General features: G+C 36.9%; 1 protein-coding gene across 6 annotated transcripts in view; it reads left to right on the top strand.

Moving 5' to 3' along the window:
* Positions 1–11,146, top strand: part of LOC111864961 (AT-rich interactive domain-containing protein 2) — a 58,679-nt gene extending 47,533 nt beyond the window's left edge. For 4 of the 6 annotated variants that reach the window (XM_033751632.1, XM_033751636.1, XM_033751635.1 and 1 more), the window contains 5 exons: positions 216–380; positions 3,127–3,204; positions 4,580–4,594; positions 8,038–8,129; positions 9,707–11,146. In XM_033751632.1, the coding sequence (XP_033607523.1) occupies positions 216–380; positions 3,127–3,204; positions 4,580–4,594; positions 8,038–8,129; positions 9,707–9,821 (465 nt within the window). In that variant the 3' untranslated portion in view covers positions 9,822–11,146. The remainder of the gene's footprint in view (positions 1–215; positions 381–3,126; positions 3,205–4,579; positions 4,595–8,037; positions 8,130–9,706) is intronic. The other 2 variants (XM_033751631.1, XM_033751633.1) reach the window with 2 other exon arrangements.
* The last annotated feature ends 1,350 nt before the right edge of the window (positions 11,147–12,496 follow it).

The following is a 12,496-nucleotide window of genomic DNA, read 5'->3' as shown; positions in this document are numbered from 1 at the left end:
ATATTGCTTATTTTGGGGCGCCAGTGGCCAGCCCCTCCGTTTGTTTATAATATTGTTGGTCAAATTGGAAATAGTTCTGTTCCATCACTATTTTCAGTATACATATAATAACATTCCGAATATTCATTTTTAATGTGTATTATCCGGAAGGTTTTAGTGTCTTTGTAGTGTTTGTCAGAGGAATCTACAACCGATTTTGTTATTTTCGGGTTTAGGTTCTGCGTATGATGGCAGTACGTCGTCGGCAGCTTTCTCAGAGTGGGAGGAGTGAAATTCCCCCACCCCAGCCTCCACCTCCGCATCCTGGATATGCCCCAAATGCAGCCTTTCATGCTATTAAAAGGCATGCACTTGAGTTTGTCAACCCCAAAGAGATGATGGTAAGTTATAGAACACTCTATCAGACAGGAATGGGAAATGTACTGGCAGGAAATGAAATAACCAGTAGATCTCATTCAGGGCTGTCCTGTGTCTTGTAGTTAAAAGTATCAGGTATGTTTTCAGATCTGATGTACACTGGTTTCTGCGCTGCTATTTAAATATATGTAATAGCAAGCAGGAACTTAGAACAGTGCTGTTTAGATAAAGGAATAGGCTTTTGGTTTGAGCCCAGCTTGTGGTAAACATTAACATATCTTTCTGTGAGCAAATATGTACTTAAAGCTAATACATTTTCTTTGTTAATACAGTTATTTTTTCATCCTGCAGCTAATACATTATTTTCAAGAATCCTATAGACCCTGCGAAAAGTATTCTGAGTTTGAAGTATATTTAAGTAACAGAAATAAACATATTGTAACTGGTGATAAGAAGTATGAATTCATAAATGATAACGTAACTTCTTTCAATTACAGTAAAGTGTTCCATGAACCACTGCTAAAGTACCTACATACATCAGTGAGGCAAAGCAAAAAAAGGCAAAGTTGTCCCTGTGCTTAAGTAATGAAGCACTACGCCATGAAGGTGTAAGGGGGGAGTGGATGTATAGATCACATTTTCTTGACCTCAGCACTAGCAGGAGGTGAATGGTCTGCTCCATGCCCCTGCTGCTTTACCCCCAGGGAAGAGCCCCTGTTACCTGTTGGGTAGGAGGCTAGGTGGTCTCCAGAGCTGGTGTGGACGATGTGGAGAAGAGAAAATTCTTGATCCTACTGGGACCCAAACTCCGACCTCCCAGTCGTCCAGCCTGTAGGAAGTCACTATACTGACTGCTATTCTGGCTCACATCAGAGAGATTGTGCATAAATAAATTAACAAATGCTTCCCCTTGACTTGAGCTGTATTTAATGAATCCATGGTACTGTATTTTGCATTCATTTGTCAGCTACAAAGAATCTTTGGGATTCCTATACATCTTTTATCAGAACTGATTGAACTACAACTAGAAACTTCAGCAAATATATAACAAGATTGTAGACCTAATGGTCTTGGGGAAAGACACTGGGTTCTCACTCAGGACTTCTAAAGTTCAAGCTTCATTCAGTCTGTGTACAGAATATGCTACTCTGAAATTGAAACCTTTACCTCTATCAAAGATAAAATCTTTCTAATGAGAAGAATGCCAGACACTCCCCATGATTCTGAGCACACATTAAGCTGTTGGTCCCGTTTGTTAACCATTTTCATGATCACCATACCATCTGGAGTAAGAGATTCTGCCCCTGTGCATGTCACCACTCCGAATTGGATTTTACACCTATGCCCTAGTGGGCAAAATTTAGAAAGGTTATCACACAGATCATGTTTGGAGGCACAAGACAGCAGCAAACGTCAAAATTATGCATAGAATCTGACTAATTTTTGTAGGTAATTAATTTTCATGGTCAAATATAATAAGTCAGTGTTTCAATACTATGAAACAACTTTACAGTTAGCCAGTGAAGTTTGCTTCTCAGTGTAGTGTGACAGAACATGCGTGAACCAGTTACTAGTGCAGAGGAGCAATACTGTTTTATAAAAACCAGAAATATTTCGTTGGAAGAAGTTTATTGAAAGGATGGTTCTCTGGAAATTGCTGAAAATTACAATTTACAAGGAGAAATAATTCATTGGGACCTCTTTTTTACTCTGCCCCTTTAACTAGGAAACTAGGAAAGGGGTCCAGTAAAAGTCTCATTGCAAAGCTACAAAACAGTATGGCATATGTACACTATTTGTGTATAGATATGATAATCCTCTTTGTAGCTGTTATATTTTCAGGTTTAAGATCTCAAGTGGTGGTCATATTAATGTTAATTATTTTATAAATATCCCACATAGATATATCCCATAACAGTCTTGTATTGCATTGTGACAGAAATATATATATTAATGAAATAATTGATATTAATGCAACGGGATACAATAATATTAATGTTAAAAATGCAAAATGGTGGGTGATTATTAAGAACATCTGACTACTTAGCAGTCAGACCAGTCAGTGGTTCAGCTGTGTGATTTTTTTAATGTGCATATCTAGTTGATTTCTTAGAAGTCATGAGCTGCAGATAAATTTTTGTCGCCAGAAGTGATATATGTGCATGAAAACTGATATTTAAAGACTTAAACTCTTCCATCATTACAAGTACTATGATTTTGGACATTATCCATCATCTTGTCTATTTTAAAAAAAGTTTCAATTTTAAAACACAACGTTTCGGAGACTGGATTCTGTCCCCGTCCTCAGGTAAAACCTACTCAATTGGGTCCAATAGACAAAGCTAGCCCCTGTCTCCTAGGTCTGAAGATAGGGGCTAGCTCTATCTATTGGACCCAACTGAGTAGGTTTTACCTGAGGACAGGGACAGAATCCAGTCTCTGAAACATTGTGTTTTAAAATAGAAACAGGACGGTTTTTTTAAAAATAGACAAGACGATGGATAATGTCCAAAAACATAGCATTTGTAGCAATTTACCATCATCACAAACTTTTAGATCTTATCTTCCATAATTGTTTATAATTTTATGTCCGTATATTTCACATGTTACGGAATTTGACCAGAAGTAAAGTTATTCTGTGCTATTAAGTAGGCAATATTCTTAATGTTTCCTTGCCAAATTATGTCTCCATAATATCCTCCAGTGGGGCTTGAGTAAAACCACATGCGTACAGTCAATCATTGAATTTCTTGGTGTTCTCTCTTGTTGACCGTGCTGCAGAGGCCTGCTAAGCCAGGGCCACCTGCGACTATTCCAGCTCGGACTGGCCCAAGCCCGCCCGAGCAGGTAAGCAAGCAGTGGGCACATTTGAAATCATTTTGTAGCATATAGCATTATTCATTAAGCATATACCCTGCATGTGTGTTCCATCCATCTCACACTGGAAAACTCTTCATAAAGAGCGTGATATCTCCATGTTTTGTGCAGTAGGTTTGAACGCCCTGTCACAAGCAAGTATGCTTTCTAAATTAATATGTCTTTTGATGATAATTGCAGTAATCAAAATCTGTATTGTGCTAGTTTGAAGTTTTGCACATTGTGAACCAGTATGCATTGCATGTAACGTTTTGTGAGAATTTGAGAGTTATTTCTACTGAGACTTAATATCAGCATTTGATTTAAGATTACTGGCTTTCTGAACTGTTTCCATCCCCAGATGGAACTGTTAAAAAGACCCAGTCTCAATCATTGAACCATTGAGATTACTATTTCAGCGCACAGCAATAAACTGGATCTGTTTCCATCCTCAGGTGAAAAGGTGGGAAGCATCTACTCTCACCACTGGTCCAAAGACTGATACTAGCTCTTTCTAAAGATCCAGTTGAGTAGGTACCTCCCCACATTGTCACCTGAGGACAGAAAGAGATCCTGTATCTGAAACATGTTCAGAATACAAGAGGATTGAGAAAGTTCAAATATCCAGTAGTCCTAAGTGTATGGTACCATTATCAGTGCTCTTTGGAATTGAAGTATTAGATTTGTTTGTTAGTTGCGTTAATCTTTGAATAACATTTGTATAATGTACAAATTTAAGTCACAGCCACTTTTAATATGTCTTTTTATATTATTTAATATAATAAATAGTTTTCAGACTTGTAGTTTATATATACATAGTGTATGTGTGTGGTTTTACTGAAGCACTTTCACCACCAACATTACAATAGCCTATATTTGTTTTTGTAGTGTTTGTTTGTTTTAATCTTGAAATATGATCTTTTGTTTTGGTAGCCATATGAAGCATGGTTCTTGAAACAGTTGCATGATGTTCAGTTGCACTAGAAATGTAGTGTTCTGGCCTGCTTGTGTTTTCTGATTATGAATATTTTTCTTAGTTGTGTGTGAGAGAGAGAAAAATGAACAATTTTTCTGCTTCTTCTTACTTCATCAGTATCAGGAAATGAATTGTTCAGTTTTTCATACATATCAAAGACTAATTTATTTTAGAAATAATTTTGATTAAAATTTTGTCTGATTTTTGAGATAAGTAAAAATTCCAGCCAGTATAATGCATCTTAGAAAACTGTGCAAGAATTGTGGGTTTTTTCTTAATGTAATCCTGACTGGCTATATTTGTAATGAATACTACTATTTTTAAAGGTTTTTAATTTGAAATTTCTTCATTAAAAGTTATTGACATTTCTTTTGATTCCTTTGCTGCCAGGAGCAAGGAGGGAAGGTAGCTGAGAAATTATGAGATAAGCAAATTTAGTGTTAAAAATTTAATGTATTTCATTTTAAAAGTATCACTTTTCAGCTTAACTTAAGTTTATTGTCAAGGTATCTTAGAAAAATACACAAGTAAGATGTTTCCTGAGTTTTATAGATGGAAACTAAGTGTAACAGATCCTTATATTACATTTTTTATCAGTAGCTTTTAGCTTTTTATGTGATGAAATCAAGTTTCAGCTGTAAGAAAGCTCTCTTCTTCAAGAGTAGGCATGAAGTGGACTGTATTAGAAGGCCTCACCCCATTTAGTTTTCCATATAAGAGACATTTAGTCTGAAATGGCTACGCTCTTTGCTTCTCAATTTGTTCAGTGACACTTAGCTATTTCAGTTTTGTATGATTAAACAGGATCTGCACTTTATGTCACTATGTGTGATGATCTGCTTTTGATTAAATTTATTAAACTTCTCTTAGATTCAAATAAGGTAGGGGTTATATTGAATTGATATGGATTAGAATTTTACTTTCCCAACATTTCAGAGAAACATAGCCTCCATCTTCAGGGTAGAATAATAAACCAAGCAGGATACCAGCAGAAGCATGCTGCTTTCGCTGGTTTCTTGATTACCATACACTTAAACCCTGAAGGTGGTGATATGTTCCTCTGAAATGTAGCGATTTTTTGACCTACAGGATGTAACAGTCTAGGCAGTGGTCCTCAAACTTTTTACCTCTGAGACCCCCTGACAAGAGAAAATACTCTCAGGCCCCCAGCCTGTTTTTTTATCAAAATAGAAGTCATTGTGTGTTTGACATTTTATTCATTTTATTTTGTTTTTCTACATACTATTTAGCAGCTTTTTTACTCGAAATTAAAGTATCACAATATTAGGCCTACAATATAAATTAGTCTTAACACTTGCAATTAACCAAAATATGTATTGAAATGAAACAGTATTTAACTAAGAAGTGTTTAATTTTTTCTGCAAAGAAAATCAAACATTTAAATATCAAAGTTCAGTGTGATGGATGGGCCTGCTTTTGAAGACAAAGTTTATCAAAATGTGGTATAATATCAGAAATGTCCAGTCTAACTTCTTTAGCAATATTTAGCTTTGAACTATATTTTGACTTTATAGCTGCCAAAGCAGAAAAGCCTCTCTCACATAAGTAAGTTGTTGTGAAATGAATCAGTATCTTCAGTGCCTTTTGGCTCAGAGTTGGGAATTCCTTGCCAATATGTATCCGGGACTCCAACAAAGACAGTTCTTAAATTTACTTTTTAATGAAGCATATGTATCACTAGTGAGATCGATGAGTTGTTCTTGCTCATTTACCTTCAGAGATGATGGCCCAGGAGCATTTTTAATGGATTTTTAATCCAATTAAATTTATCAAAATCATTGCAAAAGTATTTTTCGAAATGAACTTTCAGCATTGTGAGATGATCAAGTAGGCAGCTTTTTATGTCCATTGGAAGCACTGGATTATCAGTGTCTTGTACCATTGACACTAGAGTAGGGAACATGTCTAGCATGTCACTTTCCGTACTGTTTCTCCAGAGCTCTAATTTTCTCATGAATGCCTTCACTTTGTCATTCCAAGAAAGTACAGTTGCCTCATTCCCTTGAAGTGAAGTGTTGAGGATATTTGGTTTCTCAAATATATCTGTGAGGTAAGCCATTCTCAATAAAAAATCCTTGTTGCTGAAACTGTCTGCCAGTGAGTGATTTCCCCCATTTAAAAAACAGAACACCTCTTGCCTCAGCTTAAACATTCTCTTTAATACCTTGCCTCTTGAAAACTATCGAGCATCACTAAAAAACAACAAAGCAGTGTGTTCAGCACCTAGTTCCTCACACAGCATTTTAAAAAGTCTAGATTTCAGAGGATGCAGCTGCTGCCGAACTATCAACACTGTCTCTGGCATACGCGTTTTATAATTGCCGGTAAAGAGAATAATTATTAGTTATTTTGAAATTCATAATAATTAAAGCCTGTACTCATCAAAAGTTTTCTATGTGTATTTTTATTTTTTGTTACTTTCCTAATTGATTTAGGGCAGTTTTAATTTTTATCTGTAGGAAAGTATGCTGTGCCCCCTTTTCAAGCCCTTTGCCCCCCCCCCTTGGGGTCGCGCCCCACAGTTTGAGAACCACTGGTCTAGGGGATCTTCATAGTTACTGCTGTGAACCCTGAAATCCAGCAGCTTCTGGTTTTATTGTGACACCATATTTTATTGAAATGTGTTGCATACATTCAGAAATTAAACATTTTGACAGACATACTATCTCATGTGTTTTTGTGTGAAAAGTGCAAAAGAGGACAGCGTATTAGTTTTGGCTTTTTCTCAGCCCTCAAATGTTTTGATGCCCCTGATTAGTTATTTTCAAGAATTAAATTCCAGACTAATTGGTAGCATAAATAGTAAGAAGGGCCACTCATACAATACAAGTGTACAGTTGCCAACAGTGCAAGGGCATAAAAGGATTTTTGTTTCTCAGCTGTTCCAGCCTTTACATAAGTTGGAAGGGTGTAAGTCATGTATGGAGTATTGGTTCTGTTTTTTACAAATTTTGAAAATGAAAGGAGAGTGAAGCATAGCCCAGATCTTGCATAAACAAAATAGATGTTAATTTTTAAGGAATTTATGTGTTTCAAGTGATAAGCAGAAAATGTGGACCTGCTCATTATGTTGCTTCCAAGTGTCAAGAACGCACCACTGATGCATATGACATAATACTCGAAACAGTACAGTACAACTTAGTAGCTCTGTGTGTCTCTGGGTGTGGGTCACCTCTTCTCTTATGTGTAGGCTGGTATAGATGTTTAATATTAAGTGAAAGAATTTCAGTAGGATTTTATGGATATTGGTAATTGTCATTATATTTATGATTACTAAAAACCAGTGCTGTTTTATAGTATTTATACATAATATGAATATTGGTAGTTTCTTTTGCTGTATTCATATTGAATGTGTATATGTGAATAATTAGCCTCTTACTGATGTTGCTCAGTAATTCTGTGTATACAGTAAAGCCTGTTTGAAATGGAAAGCTACCTTTTGCTAAGAAATACACAGATGGAATGCTGAAGGAGATAATCAGCTAACTGTTTTGAGTGGAATCATTTGGCATTATACTGTTCATATCAAAATAAAATGTTAAGTCATCTGAATATAGTAAATTTATTTTCTTATGCCAGCTAAATACTGTTAATACCGCAACATGTTTCACTCATATATGACCATCTTTGAGGGTGGAGGGGGTCAAGTATTCAAGGAAACTTTACAATTTGTATGTATGATAAAAGTACATTTATTGAATGGAAGCCTGTCTAAACTAAGATTTTCAAGTTCCTTTGAATTCCGTTGAAAATAGGTTTCACTTTGTATGTCATAATGTTATTCTTAGTCTAAAAGGATATGAAAATACAGAAATTATAATTTTCAGGATGATAATGAGGGCCCTGTTACAAAGAGCATCCGACTGACATCTTCACTTATTCTGCGTAACCTAGTCATCTATTCTACAAATGGAAGAAGGCAAGTTAGTGCATGAGTAGATGTTAAGTAATGACCGTATTTTACAAAAGTATACTACATTATTTACTATTCTATCCAGGCCCGGAGACTTCCCTTATTAATGCACTTTGATCTTCATTATTTTTCTGTGGCATTTCTGAATGAATACTGTGCTGCTTGCATACTTTTTTTTTAATTCGCTAGTGGGGGGTGGAGTCCAGCTGGGTCCACTCGGCACTGCGGCCACAGATTGGCCTAGTGTACCTGCCGTGGGTGATTATGATGATGGAGAATTTGGTGGAATGACGATTAGCAGGGGAAACCGAAATACTTAGAGAAAACCCACCCCAGCACCACTTTGTCCACCACAAATCCCACTAGACCAGACCCGCGATAGAACCCAGGCCGCTGCGGTGTGAAGCCATCAACTAACCACTGCTTGCATGCTTTGAGAAAGGTGTAGTTATATTGCCTTGCCGTGACATGGCATATCAGATCTAAAAATCTCTTAGGCTCTTATATTTTATTTTAATTTGAAGTGAAAGGTAAAGTTGTGCTTGTGCTTGTGCTTAGTTAATTAACCACTACACCATGAAGATGTGTAAGGGAGTGGAGGTATGGCTCCACCATTCTTGATCGCAGCACTAGATTGAGGTGACTGGTGACCTTCATACCCCAGGGAAAGGGCCACTGGTACCCTACGGATTGGAGGCTGGGCGGGCCCCAGAGCCAGTCTGAATGCTGTGGAGTATAGAAAATCTCGTACCTCTACTAGGAATCAAAGAAGGCTGTCCAGCCTGTAGCCCATTTTAGTGGTGTTTTATGTAAAGTGGTTGACTGAAAGGAATTGAACTACATCTATTGTCCAAGTCAGTACTGAAAGCAGGTGGTAGGTTTGCCCACTTTACCTAACGGTGTGGGCTCATAAGGAATTCTGCTCCTGCTCTGTGCCACTGTCTGCATTCAGTACTCAGTAAATAACTGTGTAGCAGGTAATGTATTAAAAGTAATCATAGCTACTGTGCCATAGCTCAAGAGGTTAGTTGCTGGCTTCCCACCACGGCGGCCCGGGTTCAGTCCCGGGTCTGGTCAAGTAGGATTTGTGGTGGACAAAGTGGCACTGGCGCAGGTTTTCTCCGAGTACTTCGGATTCCCCTGCCATTCTTCATTCCATCAATTGCTCCACAATCACCCTCACATATCATCTGGGGCTGGTACAATAGGCCAGAAGTGGCCACAGTACAAGGGACTTAGTCCCACCCCACTAGAATTAAAAAAATTAATCGTAGCTACTAGTAACAGTTTATATAATACATATGAAGACATGTGGACTGGTTATAATATTGAAGAGTTCTATCTTCTGAGATATAACACTGTACAGTCTGTTGAACATCGGCCACCATGTTGGAGGAACGTATCACTTCCATCTTCAGGTTTGAAGAAGAAGCTGAGCAAGAAACCAGTGTGAAACAGGTGACAAGCAGAGCAGAAGGTAGAACTCTTCCTAACCATATTACTGTGAGAACAATAATTCCTGCATGGTTATAATAGTATACTAAAATGGCATTCCATAATATTGTGATGATATCTGATTCCAGATTTCTACGAAGTTATGAGCCCCACTTGGCCAGTGTGGCATTAAGCAATGTGGAATCATCGCGAACAATTTCCCAAGTACTGTATGACATGAACCAGCAGACAAGTCAGAGGTGACCCAATTAGGTTTAGCAAAGCTGATGAAAGGAGCCATAGTGGTGGTCACATGGAACAATGTCTCGAATTGTAGTGCGTGCCAGTGTCAGTGTCATGAAGAAAAGTGAATGCAGTAGGAATGGCATTTTCCACCAAGTTATCTGATCTGGTGTGCATTGCTCTTATCGTTGTATATTTATTTTCGCAGTACCCCAGTCTCTTGTAGTGATTCTGAACTGTTGAAAAATGTACAAATCTTAAATGATCGATGTATTGAAATTTTTTAATGGAGAAGCAAGCTTATTAAGGTTGTTGGACAACTTTTTATGAAACACATAATTTATACAACTAGGCTTTGAAAACTGTTGTCAAAATGCAGGTGTAAAGAGTAACTGTCTCTCTCTCTCTCAGCAGTGTTGTAAATTATTGTTGTCATTTTCTCTGATCCGCACTTAACTCTAGGACGGAACAACATGCTTTTACATATTTTAAGGACTTCTTAACGTTGGAAGTTCTGTTTGTTTTTTTACATGACTTCTTTGTTGCATTACCCATGGAGATAAATGTGCAATTCTTTTTTCTAATATTTATTGGCAAAAAAGTGATGTATATGCAAACATTGTATATAATTTCCCATCGCATGGGCAATTCCTATTAGAGCAACTCTGGATGTGGAACCCGTGTCTGTTTCAGAAATTGTAATGTAAGTGTCATAGAGTAACTAGTATTTTTTTGTGTATAGGAAACCGGAGGAAAAAGAATGTGCACATCATTTTAGTGAACAATATAAATATTGTTACCGTGTTTAAATTTGATTTCATCCACCTGGACCTTGTGCGAACAGTGGTAGCTTCATCATGACTGACTGAAAATTGGCCCAGTTATAATTGGTCTTCAGTAATCAGTATTACAAAAGGAAACCATAAGAGTTGGAAGACAGCAAGATCATTCTTATTTTTTTAATCAGGAGGGTTGAAATCTTTACTTTTGTTTGAATTTAATTCTTGTTTTCAGATTAGAAGTATTGAACTCATTTAGACTGTTTAAACACTATCATTTTTGGAAATCAGAAAATAATATCATTCCATGGCACAAGATGCACCTCCATCCCATTTAGTATTGGCCCCAATATAACAAGGCAACAAACAGATTTATGCTGCACCTAGGGAAAAGAATGCAAACCAGTCCAGCCACATGTACCATACAGGTTTCTGTCAGTACTGTATTCATGGTCTATTTTCATGTGCTTTTTTTGTCATTTTTTGTATGAAAAAAAGTAGATACATTTAGGAAGCACTGTACAATGTTCATAAAAAAACACTTTCAGAAATAAATAATTGCATTTATTGATTTGTAATAATATAGGTTTGGCTGCAGAGCAGTAGATTCCAGTTCCAGCCCAATCCAGAATAGTCCCTTATAATAATTCTGACCTGAATATGTAGCAGAAGCACTGAAATTATGTGGTCTATAGATGATGCAATCCCTGTTTAATGTATATTTATTGGAATGGCATTTCTTACATTAGCAGTTTTCACTGAATGGAAGTTGATGCAGAATTACGCTAAAACAAAATGTGGGTTATATTCCAAATTACAGTTCACAAACTACAGGAATACTAAATGTAAATTATATTATATTGAAAATAGTGTAGTGCACTGGATAAATGTGAATAGCTTATTGTATTTAAAGTTTTGAAGATGCTGATACATGTTCCTACTATCATTTATATGAATGAAGCCTTTTAATAATACAGATGTTGAATACTGGAGAAAGCTGGGAGCACTGAATGGCCCTTCTCTGATAACTGCTTCTTCTTTCTCAATTGCATTTATGATATGTTAACTAGATTTTGTGTCTAAAAGGTTTATGACAGTATTTGATTTATTATACTGGGATTACATTGGACATATCCATTGCCTGAGGTAAAAATAAGTGTACATAGGGCTGGAAATTGGAGTAGATGTGAGTAGATGACATCTGCCTGGTTCAAGAGCATTTATTTTGAGGAAGCTGTTTCCATTTCCTGAAGACATCATTGTTCCCAGCAAGAGTACATATAAGGACAAATGCACAAGCCAGAATTGTAATAATTTCCTTTTAATATTTGTTGATCAATTTCCCCCAGGCTCATCTGCTGACCTTGGATTGTCTACTTAGTCGTAAAAGCCATTTCCAACCCTCTTTAGACACAGAATTTTATGAATTTGATGTACTCCTATCTTTAGGTTACAGGACATTCTTATTTTGTTAGTTTTTTTCTTAGATGTTGCTTTTGGTCAGGAAGCCAATCAAGTCCATACCACCTCATCCTATCTCTCTAAGATCAATTGTAATATTATCCATCCACCTATGTCTTGACTTCCTAGTGGTCCCTTCTGGCTTTCCCACCAAAATTCTATATGCATTTCTCTTCTCCCTCCTTCATGCTAAATGCCCTGTCCATCTCATCTTCCTTGACTTGAACATTCTAATTATATGTACTTGGCAAAGAGTACAAGCAATGAAGCTCCTCATTATGCAGTTTTCTCCATCCTCCTGTCACTTCTTCTGTGTTCAGTCCAAATATTCTCCTCAACACCCTGTTCTCAAACACCCTCAGTCTATGTTCTTCCCTTAATGTTGGAGACCAAGTTTCACCTCCATACAGTACCACATTGTTTAATATACTGTGACGTGTTGCGCTATGCAGGACC

The sequence above is a fragment of the Cryptotermes secundus genome, unplaced genomic scaffold (assembly GCF_002891405.2).
Source record: "Cryptotermes secundus unplaced genomic scaffold, Csec_1.0 scaffold209, whole genome shotgun sequence".
In the NCBI taxonomy this organism is placed as follows: domain Eukaryota; kingdom Metazoa; phylum Arthropoda; class Insecta; order Blattodea; family Kalotermitidae; genus Cryptotermes; species Cryptotermes secundus.
Note: the sequence above shows the minus strand (reverse complement) of the source record. Positions and strands in the feature narration are given on the sequence as shown.